The 23,107-nt window shown below is 33.8% G+C and overlaps 1 protein-coding gene across 4 annotated transcripts in view; it reads right to left on the minus strand.

The window, feature by feature from the left end:
- Nucleotides 1-23,107, minus strand: part of LOC145290933 (rabphilin-3A-like) — a 1,108,728-nt gene that overhangs the window by 50,278 nt on the left and 1,035,343 nt on the right. For 3 of the 4 annotated variants that reach the window (XM_080136654.1, XM_080136609.1, XM_080136530.1), the window contains 4 exons: nt 22,201-22,358; nt 20,130-20,211; nt 15,671-15,767; nt 12,729-12,894 (listed from right to left, as the gene is read on the minus strand). In XM_080136654.1, coding sequence (XP_079992780.1) covers nt 12,767-12,894; nt 15,671-15,767; nt 20,130-20,211; nt 22,201-22,358 — 465 coding nt within the window. In that variant the 3' untranslated portion in view covers nt 12,729-12,766. The remainder of the gene's footprint in view (nt 1-12,728; nt 12,895-15,670; nt 15,768-20,129; nt 20,212-22,200; nt 22,359-23,107) is intronic. The other variant, XM_080136564.1, reaches the window with a different exon arrangement.

Raw genomic sequence — 23,107 nt, forward strand, 5'->3', positions numbered from 1 at the left:
TGTTGAAATGAGACCAAATTCTTCGAAAATGGTTCTCAGTAAATAGGAATAATTATTTACTAATAATGTTTTAAGAGTTCAGCAAGAGTTCTTCTTTTGGCATATAAAAGTGAATCACTGAAGTATTGCACCCAAATCCAAGAGTTGCATGATTGATCTAATGGATACAGCCATAGACTATGGATTTATTGTGCAAGGTGAAAATCGTATCAAATTTATTATTGTGATTTGCAGACTACTACTATTGGAAAAGGTATGAACCAATAATTTACCCTCTCATGCCCCCACTAATATTACTCACACTAGAAAGTATCCTATATCTTTAGTAAGCCACAATGCATGGAGTATTGTTGCTACATCTGGGCTGGAGCATCTCCCACTAGTCCCTCACTCTTAGACAGAACCCAAAAAAGAGTCTCTAATCTAATAGGTCTTGTACTGTCGGCCAAGCTCGAACCCCTGTCTCATCACCACAATGTTACATCCCTTTGCTTGTTTTGCAAGTATTTTAATGGAATTTGCTCTAATGAATTCATAGCACGTGTGCCATTTCGACATACATACTCTGGCTTAAACTGACAAGCAGCAAAATCCGACCCCTTCACTGTTGAAGTCCCTAGATGCTGGAAAGCTTTTGACTTTAATAGTTTCTTCCCTCGGAGTCAAAAACTTTAAAATTCACTCCCTGTTTCTTGCTTCTATAACTGTACTAAACTGCAGAAGTTTAAATGTAATGTTAACAGATATCTTACTGTTCAACTACCCACAGTCTAAATAATAGTCCCTTATGCCCAAGTGGCAATATGCCTTGTTTAGATATTGAACATTTTCAAAAAACTTTAAAAACCTGAAAGTAAGGTATACAAATATTTAATAGAATATATCCAGCAACATTTGTTTATTTTTAAAGCATTTGTTCCGAACTAAAATGATCTTCAAAAGGGAATTCCATAAACCTTTCACCAAAAAACAACTTTCAACTAAAAAATCTTTGAAGAGAGCTAAATAAGGCTCGAAACGCGTTATGAAAATATTTAAAAATGCTTTCCAATGGATGAAATTTACAATGGATGAAGATTTTTTTAAAAATTTTAGATAATTTTAATTTGGAACAAGGACAATAAAGAATATACCAACTTTGTGGGTATTTGTTTTGTCGTTTTTGACTTGTAGTTGAACATACAGACATACACATACGGTCATCTTGCTTCCTGATAATGTGTGACTCAACCATCTGTGGTGGTCAAAATTTGCATCAATAACAATTAAAATAGTGTGGTTGATGACTCAAACCAAAATAAGGAAAAACAACTTCAGCTGAGCGGATTTAGATATTGATAATAATATTTAATAATAACATTATTTTGTGAAGGAACCCATTGTATGGTAATATTCACAATTGTTTTCTCTAAACTTGAGAATCAATTGACTGAGAACCAATCCCCAACTTTTGATGGGAAATTACTTACTTAATATGCACAAGTGATTTTACCAAATTGACCAATCAGGGTGAATTCAATTTATATAATGCGAAGGTTGATTGGCACAATGAAACCTCAGACCTTGCCAGCCTTTCCCCATGACCTACGGATAAGAAGGAGCGCAGAAGTGAGTTTTGCGCAATTGTTGTAAGGAGTTGAGTCTGAACTACCTCTTTATCCATGCTACATTTCCTATGCTCACTGACGGAGAGAGAAAGAAGAAGGAAGAAGAAAAGGGGACAATTGTGCGTTGCAAATGTTTTTTTTCTAAGCAAATTGTTCACGTGACTGTAAATCTCTGCATACTTGAAAAAAAAAAAGAAAAAAAAAAGGAAAATTGCATATATTTTTTTTCAATTAACTTCATTGTATAATAACAAATATTGTTGTCAGAAGTTTATTTAATAATTAATCCTTATAAAAACAAGAACTGATGCCTGGAGTTTTATTTTATTTGTTACCTACGGTATTTGAGACTCAAATACCATACGAAAACCGTCTATTTGAGTTAATTTCTTTCAGGAAACAGCAAATAGAAAAAGGGCAGCAAACCTAAGGCTGGTTCTAGACTGTGGCCCGTGACACTCGTATTTCCCTGGCGACTTTGAGTTGTTTCTTTTGTTTTTCTTTCCTCCTATTTTTTTTATTTTGTTCTTTTACCTATGGACCACTGGTGAAGTGAGAAATAACAGGAATTGCGCATTAAACCCAGTCATCATATAAGCAAGCAAAACCACGCTACTAAACTTTCTTGGGTACTCAGAAATCGGATCCACCTAGAACTACACTTACATACCAGTGAATACCAAATGTACCCGTGAAAGCACCAAATGTAACCTGATGAAGACTCTGAGAGAGAATTGAGTTGTGAAATCTTGCCCAATCCTGCATATTCTCATGGCCTAGCTCCCATGGATTATCTTTTATTTCGATGATTACAAAAGCTATTGAGATATCCTTAGGTTAACATTATGAGAGAAGATTGAACGTGGATTTGATTCATATTTCATATCAAAACCTAAAGAATTTTACAAGCGAGGCATTTATAAACTCGTTGACAGACATAATCAAGTTACAGAAAGTAAAGGTCATTATTATTATGAGTAATGATTTTCAAAAAACACAGTTTTTCATTTTCAAGATGACATTTTAAATCGCTAGAAACTCTTGCACCAACCAAATATAATAGATTCACATTTTATCAGTAAAATTTATTGAGAGTCTGTGTTTGTGGCAATTAAGGTTTGTGTTGTGACAAGAGACAATTTATTTACTTCATAACATCACACTGATACCCCCCCCCTCATGATTGCCTGCTGGCACATTCAACAATGAAGGTGGGCGAAGAACAAAATATCAATGATCTAGACAAGATTACCAAAAATAAAAATAAAGGTTCAATCTAAAACAAGCACAACCAAATTGTGCTGGTGTCAAACTAATGACCCATTAACGGACAAAGTGGTTGCTTTTGGGAGAGACAAAAAAATGATTACCAAGATGGCACTGAAATGATGTATATAATAATATGGAAATCGACTTCTCGAAAAGATCCATTTAGGTAAGAATTCTGAAAATGAGCCAAATCAGGACAACAGACTTTGTGCATATAATAGATTCACATGTTATCACTCAATATCGTTTGAGATCAAGTTATATTAATATATAATAAATTTGGCTTATTTGTATTGTTTAGATTATTCAGACTATTATTCTCATTTTGAATGTCATTCGCACAACTTTTCCGTAGATGTAACCTTCGACCTTCTTCACGTGGATCTTTTCAAACATGTGAATCTTTTTGTTAAACTCGGGAAAATGCATGGAATTTCGAACAGAACACTTTATTTAATACATGAAGCATTCACTCGTTTTGTCAGCCATGATCAAGTAGAAGTCTTAATTTACAATTGTATTCTTAATCTGCACTGAGGCTTGAATCTCTCTCACAACTTTCCAAAATATTACATATATACTATGTGTGCAAATCCAAGACTTCAAGACAAGGTGTTGATGGCAACGAAAAGTGTATTTCATTTTATATTACAATTGTTTCAATGTCCAGTTCGACAATTTCAAGCATTATGTCGTTTGAAAATTTTCAAAAACCAGCATTTTTTCAGACTTTTATATTCTTTTTTTATTCAGACAATTATAGTACTCAAAAAACTTCAACCTGAACTAGTGCCCATACTTACAAAACTGTTTAAACGTTGTCTTAAGGAGAATAGTTTCCCATCTCCCTGGAAAATCTCATCAGTATGCCCTGTATTTAAGAATTCAGGTGATCGCTCATCCCCCTCTCAGTACAGACCAATAAGTCTCCTGTGCGTCATGAGTAAGTTGCTAGAATCTGTGTTAAATACAGAAGTAATCAAACATCTCAACAAAAATAACCTTCTTAGTGACACTCAATATGGTTTCCGTTCTGCTAGATCTACAGCAGATGTCCTTACAGTTATATCGCATAGGATTAGCAAATCTCTCGACGGTGGCAATCTTTCTAGGGCAATTGCTCTTGACATATCTAAAGCCTTTGATAGGGTATGGTATAAAGGTTTACTTCATAAGATCGCTACATCATAAGATCGCCGAGGCCACAATCCTGTGGGTGAGGACAGCTGATGGTCTACTTGTATTGCATGTCTGGTATTCTGCACAACTACTTGTCCAGCACCCCCTCACTCATCCACCCTAACTGAAACTTTTAAATAAAATAAAATGAAATGACAGCTCAAGCAAAAGTTACGTTTAAACCAGGACCAAACTCAAAGAAAACCAACCTGCCTCCTCCCTTGAGGCTTGCATTTACTAATATCCGCGGGCTTAGAACTAACTTAGATGATGTTGAGTCATTTCTCCTTGTAAACACCCCGGATATCTTAGCATTAAGTGAAACTAACCTTCACTCCTCCATACCCTCTAACCACTTTAACATGCCTGGTTATCTCCCACTCTACCGTAAGGACTCGGACAGACATATGCATGGACTTGGAGTCTATATTCGAAACACCCTCCCCCTAACTAGAGAAATAAAACTAGAATCAGAGGGCCAGGCCTTTATGTGCTTCAGACTAAATATGCAACACAATATTAGCTACTTATATTTTCTCTACCGCTCTCCCTCAAACCAAGACTGTACCCTAATAAACAAAGTCTCAGACAGCATAGATATAGCACTCTCCCTCGATACTAGCGCACAAATACATGTATTTGGTGACTTCAATGTCCACCACAGTAACTGGCTAGGATTCTCAAATCACACAGACGTAGCTGGTAGCGCCACATATAGCTTCTCTAGATCTCATTCCCTATCTCAGATGGTTACATTTCCGACACGTTTCCCAGACCAGCACGATCAACATGCCTCACTTCTAGATCTCTTTCTGACAACAGTTCCCAATGACTGTACAACAAATGCCCATAGCCCACTCGGGAATGCTGATCACGCTGTGATAATGGTAGAAATCAGCCTAAATTCTCGCCCTAAAACTGAAGACCCACTACTCAAAACAACGAGGTATTACAAAAAGGCTGATTGGGAAGCCATCAGGGAGCTCATCAGAGATGCCCCATGGCAAAATATCTTTACTCTTCCAGCGGAACAGTGTGCAAATGAGACAACTGAATGGTTCAAAACTGCTATTGAAGCACATGTTCCCGCACGGAAATACTATAGCAAGCCCCACTCCCCCCAATGGTTTACTTCTGCTTGTGCAGCTGCCATTTGTCAAAGGCAGCATGCGTTCCGCAGATTCAACCGACATAAGTCCAGCTCAAATAAACAGAAGTTTATAGAAGCTAGAAATAATTGTAAGAGAGTGATAGACACAGCTAAGTCAGATTACTCTGAAACCACCAGAAAGCGCATCGAAGCACAGAAATTAGGAACCCGGGATTTTTGGAAAATCTACAACAGCGTAGTTAATAATGGACAGTCAATTATTCCCCCACTAACAAACAATCATGAGGTTGCTTGCACGGCAACTGACAAGGCTAATCTGCTTGCCAGTCGGTTTGCCTCAAACTCCACACTGAACTCGGTACACCACTCACTCCCTGATTTTCCTCTGCGAACAGACGCCACACTTGACGACTTGAAAATCACCCCTTCTCAGGTACATGCTATTATAAAAAACCTAGACACCTCTAAAGCATGTGGACCAGATCTCATCCCGGCTGTGCTATTAAAAAAATGCTCTGCCGAGGTTGCTCCAGTTCTGTCCAAACTTTACAATAAATGCCTTAACGAATCTTGTTTTCCCGACTGCTGGAAAACCGCCTCTGTGGTACCAGTCTTCAAGAATTCTGGTGAAAGAACTGACCCACTAAATTATCGCCCCATTAGCCTCCTCCCGCTTTTCGCCAAAATATTTGAGTCCTTAGTTAATAAAGCCCTAGTCCAGCACCTAACAGCTGCTAAACTCTTGACTGACAAACAATATGGATTCAGGCAAGCCCGTTCAACAGCAGATATCTTAACTGTAGTTTCTGAACGTATATACCGTTCATTGGATAAAACAGGGGAGGGTAGAGCGGTGGCCCTTGATATATCTAAGGCTTTTGACAGGGTATGGCACGATGGTCTTCTAAGGAAAATTAGATCATATGGAATCACTGGAAGAATTCATAACGTAATTAAATCCTTCTTAAGTAATAGAAAAATCAAAGTTGTCCTCGACGGACGTACATCCAAACAATATGACATAAATGCGGGAGTGCCTCAGGGGTCTATCCTTGGACCTCTATTGTTCCTGATATTCATAAACGACCTCCCTGATAATATTGTTTCGGAGATGGGTATATTTGCCGATGACACCACTCTCTATAACAGATATGAGGGGAAAACAAATGAACACATATCCAAGAAAATGGCAGAAACACTAGAGGATGACCTCCAATCCGTAGTGGAATGGGGACAAAAATGGTTGGTCTCATTCAATGCTGCTAAGACTAAGCTTGTTTCCTTCAATAACTACAAGAAACCTTCTCTACCACCAATAGCAATGGCCAAGAACACATTGCCTGAAAGTACTTCTTTTAAACTCCTCGGCCTAACGTTTACAGGGAATATGAACTGGAATAGATACATTGAGAGCATTGCCAAGGCTGCTGCAAGGAAGGTTGGCTCCCTCTACCGTGCTAGAAAACTACTTACGCCTGCCAGTATCCTATACCTCTATAAGGCAACCATTCGCCCATGTATGGAGTACTGTTGTCACATCTGGGCTGGTGCATCTGCTGCTTGTCTCTCGCTCCTGGACAGGGTTCAAAAAAGAGTCGCAAACCTGATAGGTCCTGAACTGTCATCTGGGCTTCAACCTCTGTCCCATCGACGAGATGTTGCATCCCTCTGCCTGTTCTACAAATACTTTAATGGTGAATGCTCTGACGAACTGCAAACACTTGTACCTCCCCGACGTAACTACCCCCGACAAACCCGACAAGCTACTAAGTCTCATCCCTTTACAGTGGAGATCCCTAGGTGCAAGAAAGCCTTTTACTCCAATAGTTTCTTCCCCAGAACTGCGGGTCTTTGGAACTCCCTTCCGGGATTCTGCTTTCCCAACTGCAATGATATGCAGAAGTTCAAGTGTAATGTTAACAAACATCTTTCTACTCTTCTCCCTTCATAATGACCCCGCTAATTAATTCCCTAATAGTAGCCCCCTGCTTCAAAGTGGCACTGTGCCTTGTTTGGGGTGAAAATTGAATAAAAAAAAAAAAAAAAAAAAAAAAAAAAAATAAGCTATGGTATAGCTGGAAAAGTCTTCTCAATTATTAAATCATTTCTTTCTGATAGGTTCATAAGAGTAGTAGTTGAGGGGCAAAAATCAGAAGCTCACAGTATTAATGCCGGTGTCCCTCAGGGATCCATCCTGGGCCCAACTCTTTTCCTGATCTACATTAATGATCTTCCAAATCATATCCTTACATCATTTGTAGACATTTATGCTGACGACACTACCATTTATGGTACCACATCTAAGACAGTAAATGACCAAGTTCTCTCCAATTCTCTCTCCTCTGATCTTGAGCACGTAGTACAATGGGGAAAGGAGTGGCTGGTTACTTTTAATGCATCTTAAACCAAGCTTCTCTCTTTAAATCATCAACATTCTAATCCACATTTGTCATCAATTGAAATGAATGGCTCTCGTCTTCAGGAGGCCTCAAGTTTTGACAAGCTTCTGGGCTTGACCATTACTCCTGATCTTAAATGGAACACGTATATCAAATCTGTTGCCAAGGCCGCTGGAAAAATGGTGGGATCTTTCTATCGATCCAGTAGATATCTCACTGCTGATGCTATTCTCTATCTATATAAGAGCCAGGTACGTCCAAGGATGGAATACTGTTGCCACATCTGGGCAGGAGCTGCTAGAAAGGACTTGTCCTGCCTTGATAGAGTTCAAAATAGACTTCGTAGCCTCGTAGGAGATGTCCTTTTCTCCTCCTTGCAACCTCTATCTCACAGAAGAGATGTTGCGAGTTTGTCTCTGATGTATCGTTATTTTCATGGAAAGTGTTCAACTGAGCTTCAATCTATGGTCCCCCCTCGCCAAACTTTCACAAGAAACACTCGTCTAGCTGTAAACACTATCAATAATTTCCCCCACTCTTTATCTGTGCCTAAACCTAAACGTAGATTCCATGAACAAAGCTTCTTTCTTAGAACTGCACGCCTGTGGAATTGTCTTCCGTTTTCCTGCTTTCCGGCTGACTACAATATGGTTGTGTTCAAGTCTAAAGTAAATAAGTTCTTGATGAGCCGTTCCATATAAGTTATTAAATTTACCAAATTTTCATTACTAATGATTACTATATTGACCAATTTCTACTGTACACTCTTTAACCCTTATCCTTGAGTGGCCTCTGGGCCTTGATAATGTGGTGATGCCTTTGTAAAAAAAAAAAAAAAAAAAAAAAAAAGACTTTATGAATAAACACACTTTAGGAAATGTAGCATTTTTTGAATAGAAAGAAAAAAAGAGAAAAGCATGCGAGAAATATTTACTTTGGTTGTGGTTACGGAAAAGTCCATTTAACTATTTAAATGAACTTTTCCGTAACCACAACCAAGGTAAGTGTTTCTCGCATGTTTTTCCCGTTAGGAATCCCCCCCCCCCTCTTTTTTCTTTCTCTTCAAAAAATGCTACATTGCCAAAAGTGTGTTTATTTATAAAGTCTGAAGAAATGCTGGTTTTTGAAAATTTTCAAACGACATAATGCTTGAAATTGTCGAACTGGACATTGAAACAATTGTAACATAAAATGAAATACACTTTTCGTTGCCATCAACACCTTGTCTTGAAGTCTTGATTTTGCACACACAGTATATTAATGCTAAATTATGAAATATGATAATTTTGTAGCTGAATCCTTAAATCAACCTTTTTGGGCTTAAAACCTATTGGTATATGAAAATTTACTGAATTACACGAACTCAGTATATTACATATAAATCTCTCTCTCTCTCTCTCTATATATATATATATACTAGCAGGTCGCCTGCTAGTATATATATATATATATATATATATATATATATATATATATATATATATATATACTAGCAGGTCGCCTGGAATTAATCGATTGTAAAATACGCTTAAATATGATATTTTGATTAATGCGGATTTCGTATTTATTATTATATTATATTGGACCCAATATATAATAATAATTTAAAAAGTTAAAGAAATATGACTCGTGCATCACCACCGAGAATTGACATCAAAACGTTTAGCTTATGATTTACTCTTTCCTTTGACGTTAATGTCCGAGTTATGAAGACATGTTTGTTGCAAGGCTTAAAATTAAAACATGAAATAACAGCTATTACGTACACGCATGCATATTCGTAATGCAGTAGTTCAACCTTCACTTGGCAAATTCTTTTTTTATTTTATTTTTATACTTTTGCACAGATTTTCCCCCGTCTAAAACCTAAATATAAAGTTTTGCATGGGTTTAAATACCATATATATTAAGTTTCATGTATGTAGATAAAAAACTGTCAGAGGAGTTTGGTAGGCAAAGTTTTTTAAGCAAATATTCATAACATACATAAATATATATAGAAAGAGGTTTGTGTTTACTATAAACTTTTTACACAAACATTACACAAGTATAAATCATGTAGAATATCTGCATTAATATAATTACATGTAATAGTTAACTAAATATGATCGCACAAGAAAACCGGCAAAACTAATAGGGAATTGATTAAAATGAATGTTTAAAAGAATATGCCAATTAGCTAGATCTTTTGCAGATGAATGTAATTCCACGATCCTTATATAAAAGAGTTGTATTTTCTTTTTAAATAAACAAGAAAAATGTTTTTTAATATGAATACACAAAACCCCCAAATTTATATATATATATATATATATATATATATATATATATATATATATATATATATATATATATATAGTAATCTGTAGTAATAAATAGTAATAAGATTGTACATCTAAAAAACCAAAATAAGTTCACGGCGCCCAAAATTAATATTATGGACAGTGGCGTAGCTAGAGAAAACGTCACCCGGGGCGGACTGCTCACATGTCACCTCACAGACATTGTGTCACCCTTCCTTTGCTGTCACATCCTGATGGTCGGGAGGAGTCAGTGGCATTGAGACATTTAGCTCGATTTTCACGATCTCAGGATCCTGGTGATGCCTAGATCGATCTCAGGATTCTGCTGGGAGTGTAGACTCCGAAAATCTGCCATCTTCCCCTGGTGCAAGTCCCAAAATTCATATTTCCAATCTGAGATTTCTGACTTTTCTGGTGGTGAGCTCCTTCTCCGCTGGTTATAACAGGACTCGTAAACCAGCCCCGCGGCTAAGTTTGTAAATAATAATAATCTCTGTTTCAAGTGGAGGATAGTGTTATAAAGTTCTTATAACTTTCTCTTTATTTGCATATCTCCTCTCATGTGATTTTGCTTTTTTTTAGTTTATTAACATGGATTTCTGGCCATTTTATCGCTGTAAAATTCAGTTAAATAAAGCCTTGGGAAAAGGTCTTTCTGCTTGCGTTTTTAGTACATTACACTATATTAGTGTTGGGGCAATTAATCAGAATCGGAATCGGGAATCTGAAAAATCGGAACATTTTGGAATCAGAAAAATTTGTGCCTATTTTCCGATGCAAAAAACGATTCTTTTATTTTTTGTTTTTGTTCAAAACTTAAACGTTTCTATTGTGGCACTATTGATAAAATGATATTTATTTATCAGCAAACAAAACCTATAAATCACCCCCATAAGCGTATTTTTTGTTTGCATTGCACGATTACCGTAATCCGAATAAAATAAAACCGACTGTATAGCTAACTATTGAAAGATTATAAAAAAATCAGAATCGATAATCGTACCAGAAGCAGAAAAATATTAGAATCGGCTTATGTGGAGACTTTTCAGGATAATATATATATATATATATATATATATATATATATATATATATATATATATATATATATATATAGCTAAGTACAAACCGAATTTATTAATCATGATGAAATTAAAAAATAAAAAGCTAGCTGACTGATTTCTAACCTCACTCATCAGAGCTAAAATCGAGACTAATAATGAGTAAGAAAAAAAAAAAATGGAAATATGACGGGGGACAAGTGGGATAAATAGAAAAAAAAAATAGTCTTCCATTTTTGGATGTACTTGTTTCTAAGACTTCTTTAGGATTTTTCAGTTCTTTTTATCGTGAACGTGAGTTTTCAGGTGTTTATACTCACTGGACCCCCTCCCCCCCAAAAAAAAAATGAAAAATTAATTTAATTAAGACCCTTTCACATAGGGACCTAATGATTTGTTGATTGATTTCTGGATGATAAGATTAACTTTATCACTAAGACTCCGTGTAACAATACTAATCCTTACGATATCGTAAAATCTACTATAAAAAATAAAGTTTCCAATTAAAAAAGTAAAAAAACTTCAGTAGATAGATGTTCTGTTTACCTTCGCTTAGCTTGGCTAGGTAACATTAGTGACCGATTTACAAAACAAATTTCATTGGCTGTTCAACAGTGTTATTTTGCGTTGAGTCTTTGTGTTGTTTTTTTTTTCTCCACAAGACGAATGGTGTCTTCTATCCGAAAAGATGTCCTCCCTGCATGATAATAATTCTATTGTTTATTTAAACCTACGAGTTGTACAATGCACTATGTTGGTGGACATCACAAACTTTAAATTCCTGTATCAAACAACATATCCTATCCAAGATTCAATATGCAAATTATGGACTATTATACTAGCTGGAAACCCGGCATTGCCCAGTCGTACAATACGCTTAAATATGATATTTTAATTTATGCAGATTGCGTATGCATTATTATAGAAACAATCCTCTATTGATTATTACATATTATGAGGAATAATTTGCTCGATGGACTAATTCGCAAAAAAAAAAAAGAGATAAAAAAAAAGATAAAAAAAAACATAAAAAAAACAAAAAAAGATTAAAAAAAAAGATAATGTAATTGATCAAATTCCGTCTGTGTTTGTTTACAATATAACGTCAGCTGATATTTGGGTTTCTGATGAATGCTGTGGAAAAAGTCACTTCTGATTAATATTTAGTTTTAAAATATGTAAATGAAGAAATAATTTGCGGCAATTTTTAATGGTACGACTTCTGTTATCGTAAACTGAACTCATTAATAAGAAAAAATTAAAATAAAATGGTGAGGTACTCCCGGGCTTGAACACGGGATCATTTGATTTGTAGTCGAATGCTCTACCAGAAATAGTTAAAAATGAACCGACTTTAACAAATGTAAATTTAATTTTTTTCTAAGCTACATATCACTGTTTTTTTTTTTCTCTTATTTCAATGTTTATTGGAAGCTTTTAAAACATTCCTAATTTTTACTTTTCCTTGTCGTTTTTAAAACAATTTATCTAAATTCATCTTCAGCGACTTTGCCTATTTATGTTACATCTTTCCTTCTATCACAAAATGTTTAACCTACTTAAACATTTAAACTTTTTATTTTGTTTGTTTCATTTCGTTTGTCTAAGCTAAAAGCTTATGATTATTCTTGTCATCCTCCCCCTTCTCTGCAAGGAGTCACCTTATTACAGTGACGCTTCAATTCACCGGAAAAAAGGACCCGTGTCAATATAGTCATAGTTAACATTGAGTAGAGAGTGCAAATAAAAAATAAAAGCAAACGACACAGACGAAAGCAAGAAGCACAAGTGACACTCACATTTTTACATGCAAATAAAGAAAGAGTGTGGAGAAATGCTAAACCTCAGGGGTCATCTCAGCAGAGAGGACATGCCAGTATTCCGTCTTTTGGTTAGGGTTTCTCAACATGTCATACCAATGTCGAAGTCGCTCTCCTTTCGAGTGACAACCCAGTTGAACTCCGCCTATAACGATAAAATATCAATACAACATATACACACTGAATATCAAGAATTAGGATGAAATACATGCATAGTGTAAACTAACATGTCATTTATCAGACTAAAGTGCTATAAAATCAGCGTATTAACTCTTAACATCCCGTTAAAAAGTCAAAAGTTTCACTCACGTATGGAATTACTAAAGAAAAGCTGAAAAGGTTTTGTTTATTCATTTGAATATTTATAATACCTTCACTTTTGAACAAATTATGAAACTTGACAAATTTGACTGTACAACGAAGAATTACGAATAATTTCTATTCTAGTGAAGAATTACGAATGATTTCTATTCTAGTATATATTTGAGACCTCTCACAAAGTACGACGAGTCAAAAGATTAGAATCTAAAAGGTAATAAGCACTGGTAAAAATATTGTTTTCAATTTTCACAAAAAAAAAAAAAAAAAAAAAAGTTATTTTCATTTTAAACACAGAAAGTGATGGCTGAATGTTTTTTGTGATTGTATTTTAAACACAAAGAGTGATGACTGAATGGCTAACTGCTATCGCAAGCTGTCATTGTTTTCAATGTGAGGAGTCAAACAGTTGATGTGAGCTTAGTGTGAGGATGATGTATCCAAATAGCATTCACTCGAGGTGAGTTGAACCAGATTCCTCCAAAAATATTTTAGATGATATCAATGGTCAGAGAAGATGACAACATTAAGTTATTGCGAGGAGGTGTCGAGTTCATCTGCCATACGCCACCTGGTATTTCCAAATAGTCACGTATCTGGTACTGGCCAGGCTCAATGTTGCTTAAGTTCTGTGACTACATGAAAACCGGTGTGTCAACATGATTACAAGAAAAATGAGAAATTGTAAAGTTGCATCTAGGACCAGACATTGAATAAGTTGCAGCCAGACTGGCAGAAGGAGAGAGATAGTAATTAGCAGAAGAAAAAAAGAGGGGGTGGATTCTAATGAGTAAATGGACTAATGAAAACGGTTCTTGAGTAAGGTAGGTAAATTTGGTGAGCAATGCCAAGAAACTTTGCCAATTAATATAATGTGCGACAATCATGATTTTATTCAAAATTAGTTCTGACAATAAAATTCAGTTCTTGTTTTTCAAGAGAGAAAACCATTGTTTTTATCTGAGAAAATAGCCATACTTTACTTGTCTCATCATTTGCCCAACACTCATTAAATCTTATTCTAGAGTGGCCGCCAGGCTTTCATAAGCAGTGATCTCCAACTATTGTCATAAAAATTTTCATGGCAAGTGCTCGTCTGAGCTCCAATCTATGGTCCCTCCTTGCTAAATTTTACATAAAACACTTGTCTAGCTGAAACCACTAGCAATAATTTCTCCCACTCTTTATCTGTGCCCAAGCCTAAACATAGATTCCATAAATAAAGTTTCTTTCTTAGACCTGCACGTCTGTAAAACTCTCTTCTGTTTTCCAGCTGACTACAATATGGGCGTCTTCAAGTCCAATGTGAACAAGCTCTTGATGAACCATCCTCTTAAGTAATCCAATGTACCAAATTTCCACTACTCATGATTCCAAGGACTACTGTGCACTCAGTAACTCTTATCCCCAAGTGGCCTCCAGACCTTTATAAATGGTGACTCCGTTGTAACCCCCCCCCCAAAAAAAAACCCAGCTTCCTATTTATCTGTAATGTTTAGATTCTTTCCTTTTTTAATATTTTTTTTTTTTTTTTTAATAAAAATGCAATTCGTTTTCAACTATTGTAACATTTTCCTTTTTTTGGAATGCAACAACATTTTTTTTTTATTATTAATGCTATAAACTTTGTTATATTAAAAAAGTAATAACAGTTTCCTTTTCTTTTGTAATGCTTCCATTCATTGTTTTGCTTTTATTTATTGTTTTAAGATTAACATTTATTAAAAAATAAGTAATCACACCATTCTTTTCTTAGAATTCTTTGAAGCATCCCAAGTTCACATATGAAAAAAAAAAAATGAATAAATATCTTAGCAAAATCGAGTTATCTCCCTTAGATCATTAGTGAGTTATGCAAAAGTGCCAACTTGTGTTGTATTCCCATACTTCCACAGAGCCGTCATTGTTTGCCTATTTTTATTTCTTTAGAAAGAGTCACAAATCTATTTTTGTCCAGCGTGTATGCATACTTGGATCCGGAGACCTGAAACTAAAATTTTTCTTCATCTGTTACGTGACAGTCATATACTTCTCGCCGAGATGCAAGTGTAGCAAGATGAAAAGCATATATTTTGCAAGAATTTTTTGAAAATAACACATGTAAACAAACTTGTCATCTAACCATTATAAAGTATGGCACAATCATATTGACACACCGGTTCTCACCAGATCACCAAAGTTAAGCAACGTTGAGCCTGGCCAGTACCAGATGGGTGACCATTTAGGAAGACTCGGTGCATATTTACCTTCTGGGAAGGTTGGGCATGAGATCAGCATCCTCACCCCGAAAAGAGAACCTCTCCCTACAAAAGCATCTACGGGACTCAAGGCTATGGATGGATGGAACCATTATAAAAATGCTGAAATAAGTATTAGTGCCCGGATGTAAGGCTCTCAAGGATTTGAAAATTATTTATATTCCATTGGGATCATTGTAACCTTAGATCCTTATGGAAATGAATTGCCTAAAACTTTTAACGTATTTAAAAACATATTCAAACAAAGGATTATCATATGCATGGTCAAACAGACTGTGAATACAAACATAATCAATAATAGAAGAAAATCAAAAGTCTTAATTTCAATGATCTTTAATTACTTACCTATAAAGTCGTTTGATTTGCCAATATCTTTATCCCAAACAGTCACTTCTAGCGTCTTCTTCGAAAGGTCGATATGCTTTATTTCATACGAAAATTCCTAGAATCAAAGCAGAGAAAAAAAAGAAGAAAAATCTTATGAATGAAATACATACTTTTTGTTTTCTTTTTTCTAATAGAATTGGGAGTTACTCATGGATAAGAGTTAAAGAGATTGTCAGTTGGTTGATGGTTGCCACCATGAAAGGATTGGAGTAGAAGATTATTTAGATGGAATCGATTATCCAAGAGGACGGCTTAACAGATATGTTTTCATCAGATTTAAGATGACGATGTTGTTGTTGGCTGGGAAGCAGGCATGTGGTATTTTTTCCATAGATAAGATACATTAGGAAAGAAACTTTGTTCATGGAACTTCATTTACCATGTACAGAAAAAAGAGGAAAGTTCTTTGCTATGGTTTTAGCTAGACAAGTTCTTACTATGAATGTTTTACGGAGAGGAGGCAGGAATTGGCATTCAATCGAGCAATCATGTCAACTGTTATTGTTTTTTTTTTATATTTTATTTGTGCATTGATACTTGTTATCGATGTGCAGTTATTTGTATGTTTTCTATATTTCCTACTTTTCAATTGTATATTATATATATTATCATTTTTGTTTATTGTTTTCTGTTTGTAATTGAGTATTTGGCATTGCTGTGCAGGTTTGATTGTTGCTATCAAATAAAGTCTACTAAATATTTACACATTCATATGTGTATCTGTTTGTGTGTAATATGTGGGTTTATGAACGTATCGATTTGGTTTAAGATTGTTTTCGTTTTTGTTCAAACTGATGATGAATATTTTATATTCTAGCCTTTACATTCTTAGTAACCATTTATTCGCAGATTATGCCTTTTTAGTGACCACATGTTTTGGTGTCTCTTTTCCCCACACAGGTGGTCGTACTTTTGTGTCTGTGTCTATTTTTTTGTCAATAAAATACATGTGTGTCAGAAGAAAGAAAAAAGGATAAAAATGGCATAAATGCAAATATTGAAACAATTGGAATCAGAATCGGAACATTTTGGGGTATCGGAATTGGTATCAGAATTGGATGAATTTTAGGCTGATTTCAAAATAATGAAATTTGTCCTTTTTTAGGTGATTGGGAATTTAAAATCAAATCGGGAAAAAATATTGTAATCGTCCCATCACTAATACATATTAATTTTTGAAGATAAATATACAACAGATTATGGGAATATATCACGTGGTAAACATAATACACAAAAGAAGATAACAAGACAAAGAAGCAATACATTAGTATGTCACATGTTTTAAAGGTCTGATAGAGAACTATCGGTGATGAATGAAAGTAAATGTTACCTACATTGTGTTATGTGTTTTTGAGAGTCTCTGCAACTGCTATCAGAAGACATAAGCTAGAAATAAGAACTGCTATAGTTTGAGAAAGTATGTTCCATGGAAAAACTGGACAAAACACTCATACACTTTTAAGGATGAGCCAGAAAAAGGATAAGATCTCATTCAAAATTCCACACAAGGGTGGGTGGATTTCAGATTCTCGTGTAGAAGAATATATTTTTTTAGTTGAGCAAAATAAATCATAAAAGCCAAGGAAGATAACTTTAATATATATCCAAGGGAGATAACTCAGGCAATTCTACCCCGACAATATCAATATCATTTTGATTGTTGTTTTTGTCTTAAGATGAGATAAGATCAGTAAATCAGTTTTCATATATGCTAAATCGTTCCGGTACAAAATTGGTGACCATTTAGCAGTATTATACTCTAAGTATATTCAAGTAAACAGATATGTATAATATCTCAGGGAGATAAATGTCTCTGCCTTGCATAGTTTAAAATCACCTGTTAGCCTTCCTCTGATATTCTGGAGTAGTGCGGAATCCTTCCAATAATTATGATGTCTGGAGGAACCCATACATAAGAAACTATTTTACAATCTTATTTATGAAGTTCTTCTTTATAATATAAACACTGTTTTTTTTTTTTTTGTATAACCAGTTTACATAAAAACTTGTGTCTTTCAAATTTGACAATTTTGAAAAAAAAAAAAAAAAAAAAAAAAAAAATTTCAGACCCCTAGTTCAAACAAATACTTTTGGATCTTTTTTTTATTTGAATTTCTTTAAAATAGATGAGAAAGTTAGGTTGGCCCCCCCCCCCCAAAATAAAAACCTGAAAAGTGCATTTGCTCATATGTGCAGACACAATAAATTCCACCTATTTATCACTATCCTTGAAGGAACTCTTGGCAAGCTCCAAAGGAACCCCTGTTCATGCAGGGGGTAGATGGAGTTCTTCAGCCATGGTGAAGACAATACATCTGGTAAAGGAAGAGTTCTGTTGAAAAATCAAATTGGATAGAGGGAATCTATTGTTCCTGTAAAACAATCTTCTAATTATGATGTCACAAACAAAACACTAGTTTCTAATTTGTCATGAGCCAGCATGGAAGTCGTTAAGGCCAGAAAACAGTCATGACAATCTGGTCTAACCGGATACAGCAGAACATAATAAAAATCAACTTACTATACAAAATAAAGTCTATATTGTTTATTTCCTGATCTTACTGGAAACTAATTTCCTTTCTTTTTCAGCATGACATCAAAATTCCACAGGTAGAATTGTTAATGATACTGACAATCGTTTCTGTAATACAATTATATTTAGGACAAATTAGTCCCTGCATGAAAGAGCAGGACACAAAATGTTTTAAATAATAGAATAACAATAACAAAGACTTTTGCTGGCGAGGACTACTATTGACTGTAACCAGTTATACAGTCCTTTTGAAATTTTCATCTTAATTTTTCTCGTTATGTACTGAATATTTGTTAATGAAACCTATACGAAATATGTTCCTTATTAAATTTTAAAGATTTTCTAATCTGAAAAAAGTTTTAAAAAATTTAACCTAAAAAAGTTATTTTAAAGTTTTTGTTAAAAAAAAAGAAGATTTTCTCATTATTCAGACCTGTATTACAAAGAGGGGGTTGCAAATAATGAGTTGTGGTGTGAGGAGAAACAAACTGGAACAGAGAGAATATTCAGACCTATAATAATACAAAGAGGGGGCAAAAATGAGTTGTGGTGTGAGGAGAAATACAAACTGAAATAGAGAGAAGATACAAGTTAGAAAAAAGTTAGTTAAAAAGATAAGATACAAGTTAAAAAAGCATTTCATCCAAGGCATGAAAATTGTTGAACAAAATGTTTTTACTATAGGCTTTAAAAATAAAGGTACAAGATTCAATTTGAAATTTATTTATCTCCAAAGTGCACTTTTATAAATTTTACAAAGTAAGGTATAAAAATTTAATTTAAATTGAATCAAAAAATTACCTTGGATTTATTTTATGTAATGTACATTTTGTTGCAATTTAAAAACATTATCTTTCATCTAGCAATTAATGATATAGATATTAAATTTTCAATGATTTTTTTTAAAAGGTTCAACAAAATGTACATTACATAAAATAAATCCAAGGTAAATTTTTGATTCAATTTAAATTAAATTTTTATACCTTACTTTGTAAAATTTATAAAAGTTCACTTTGAAGATAAATAAATTTCAAATTGAATCTTGTACCTTTATTTTTAAAGCCTATAGTAAAAACATTTTGTTTAACAATTTTCATGGCTTGGATGAAATGCTTTTCTAACTTGTATATTTCAATCTATGCCGACTTGTCCACTAAGGTTCAGTTATGAATGTTCAACAGTTTCTGTTTGATTGCTGTTATTTAGCCAGTAGCTATTTACTCATAGCTGGAAGGGCACACAAACCATGATGGCTTTTGCAGAGTGGGCCTTCTGAATGTGTCATCATCCTCTTGCATACAGCACCGGGTGGTGATGGTGGCTGAGTGGATAACAACACAGACAGACGGCATGGGTTTGCTAATTTCGAATCCAGTTCTTTCAACAGAAACAATTTCATTAAACCAACACTTGACCTTGTGTCTAAACTCTTGAAGAGAAAGTAAATAAAATAACAACTGATTATTGACGGTGGCTAAGTGTTTGATAATAATGACTAACGATTTAGATGTGCTAAGTTCGAATCCAGTTTAAAAATCTTGGACCATGGAACACATCCTCAGTGCAGGGATGGACCAACTTGTACTGAATAAGATTTGATGGACTTTGATGTGAAACGGTGGATCCAGTATTGGCGTGATATAGTATGATGATGACCCGTCTGCGTGGACATGGGAATATATCAAAGATATAGAAAGATATTGAGGAAAGAAATGCCAATGTAAATTATATGATTCATGCAAAATAAATGAATGATGTTAAACACGTATACAGCACCTAGTATTTTCAAACTAGTACTGGCCAAGTTCAACGTTGCTTAACTTTACTAATCTAACAGAAATCAAAAGGTAGAAACATAAAAAAAAACGATCTCAAGATACGAACCTCATTGTATTCTGGTTGCAGAGTCTTCTTTTTTACGTTTGTTTTGAACTTGGATTTCTTGTTCTTGTCCGGTTTTAAGTAACTATGGAAGAAAATATTCAAATAGCAATTAAATTTTCGTCACACATCTCATGTAATAAGAATATTTATTTCAACATTTTGAAAACATAAAAAACTGTTGTATCATTTTGATCATTGAAAGACGGCTGTTTGCTTGCTTTGTTTGATGGTATATCAACCCCTTTTCTAGTTATTTAATGCCGAATCTGGTTATTTTTTGGGGAAAAAAGGTTCAATGATTCAAGTCCTTTGCACCTTCAAATATTTATTTATGATGTTTAGTTTGGTTGTTTTGCTTTACAACGTATTAACCTTTTCAGGTTCAATCTTTTTAGAAAACGTTTTTAAGCTTCATATTGTTTATATTTTCAAATATTTATTCATGGCATTTAGTTTGATTGTTTTGTAGAGAAAAAAATGTTGTTTTTGTCTTTGCAAAACATGATTGAGTGTTGCAAAAGGAAAGGATGAAAACAACAATAACATTAATGTTTGGTGTATTTAAGTGAGGAAACCAATATCTTCAGACAGCCTGATCTAGTAGCAGCAAAATTTTCATGCAGAGGTTTCATTGGTCAAAATTTTGTGAGAATTACAACTAGGATGAGAATAATAGTCTGAATAAAATAATAAAAATGATTAAGCCTCATCTAAAAAATTTAATATATTTATATATTTACAATATACGTAATATAATAAAAATGATTAACCCTCATCTAAAAAATTCTGAAATTTAAAATCATTTTTCATTGGTTTCACATGAATGGGTTTGTGAACTATTTAACTGTCATAAAACCTAAGTACATTTTTTTTTATTTTATTTTTTACAGACCCACTTACCAAGGCTAAAAAGCCACTCGAGGATAAGGGTTAATGGGTGGACAGATTGTCAGTTGAATGATGAAAGGCCACCACAAAATAATTTAAAATAATTAATTCAATGAACGAAGTTTGGTTACTTGTCGGGATGGTTTATGACAAGTATTTGTAAATATTAGATTTGAAGATCGCCATGTTGTTTGCAGAGAAGCTGTCCTGTGGTAATGTGTTTCAGACATGCAAAAATTTGGGAAAGACACTCTGTTCATGGAAATTCCAACGACTAGTATTTTAATAAAAAGAAAACGGAGCAAAATAAAATATTTTTCGCCAATAACATAGTGAAAAAAAACAAACAAAAAACAAAACAAAACAGAACCCCCCCCCCAAAAAAAAAAAAAACTAGCTAAATTGCTATTTGGGTCTGACTTTGAAAGTCTGGTAAGATAATTTTATATGCTATAATAGAAAGTATTAAAAGCATTTTTTTAGTGCCTGGTAGCAACTTTTAATCAAAGTCTTAGATTTTCACAAGTTCCCGTTATGACATTTTGATGCTCATGATTGAAGACAACAAGATGGAAAAATCCATGGATAATCCAAGCATTCTTCTTTATTATATGAAACTGTTTTTGAATGCAATTGTTCCTCGTTGCTCATCTCCAATGGTTAGGTTTCCTTTGAACTGATAAAAAAACCAACAACAAAACAATTAGTGTAGGGACGATTAATTGGAATCAGGAATTGGAAAAATCAAAACATTTGGGAGAATCAAAATCAGAATCAGAAAAATTGATGCCATTTTCTGATGCCAAAACGATTCTTTTAATTGTCTTTTTTATTTGATTTTGGTTTAAGCAAAACCATTACTGATATTAATGATAAAATAATAAATATTTATTGATTTTGAATTACCAATAGAGCTAAAATCGATAGATCATCCTCCACAAATGTATTTTGACGTTTAGGAAAATATCCGCATATTTAACACGTGTTTTTACGAAAATCGGGGAAAATAACAATGTTATAGTTAAATAATTACAGATTTATAAAGAATCGGGATTAGTAATTGTATCGGAATCGGGAATTTAGCATGAAATCGGTGATTGTATCAGAATCGGGGAAAATATTGGAATCGTCCCATCACTAAAAACAATAACAAAAAAAAAGAATAAACAGAATTTTGACTCACACTTTCACATATGGATCTGAGTATCCATTTGTATCCATTGAGGCAAGGCCAGCACAGCGCACAATCCCAACAACCAAGGTTTGCTTGGCCACCACGTAAGTCAAACTTAAAAGCACTTTACCTCGTTCTGTCAACATTAAATCGTCGTCCTTCTCAAGCTATAAATAGAGAATATTGTCCATCATTAGATCAGCTATAAAACAATATGGATTTTGAATAAAGAAACTTGATTACATTTTTGAAAACATTATTTCGTAAGTTTCATATGAAAATTTAAACAAGCCCTCGAATTAATAACACTAACAAAATGAAAAAAATCCAATAAATCGTCCTCTATGAATAAGTTGCCTTCACAAAAAAGTCTTAGAAAAAATAATTTTAATCATCTGATAAAAAATGATATGACATTATTTGTTTTTTTAAATTTTCAAATTAAACTTACACCAAAAATATGTGAACACGCCTTCAAAATGTATTATTTTGTTAATAAACATTATGTTTGTTGATTATTATTTTTGGATTATTTTCAATTTCATTGGCGCATACGCAATTAGAAAAAAAAAGATTACAAACCCAAAACAGAGCACTTTCGACAATCTTAACTAAAAGTATTAAGTCTTTTTTTTTACGAATATGTTGTTTTAGTACTAAAAGTCTCAGAAAAAAATGATTTTAATCATTAAATAAAAAATTATATAACATTTGTTTTTCTAAATTTGCCAAGTAATCTGGATTTTAAATAAGAAAAGATATAAAGAAACACAGATTATGGATATAATAATTGCACATTAACATTATTGTAAACGTTGCACTAAATCAAAGGGAGATAATTCATTCAAACTCGATGATATAATAGTATTAATAAAGCTTTCCATGTAAAGCATACAGCAACTATTTTTTTTTTTCA

This window comes from Euprymna scolopes, chromosome 1 (genome assembly GCF_053919585.1).
Source record: "Euprymna scolopes isolate OS-2025 chromosome 1, ASM5391958v1, whole genome shotgun sequence".
Taxonomy (NCBI): Eukaryota; Metazoa; Mollusca; class Cephalopoda; order Sepiida; family Sepiolidae; genus Euprymna; species Euprymna scolopes.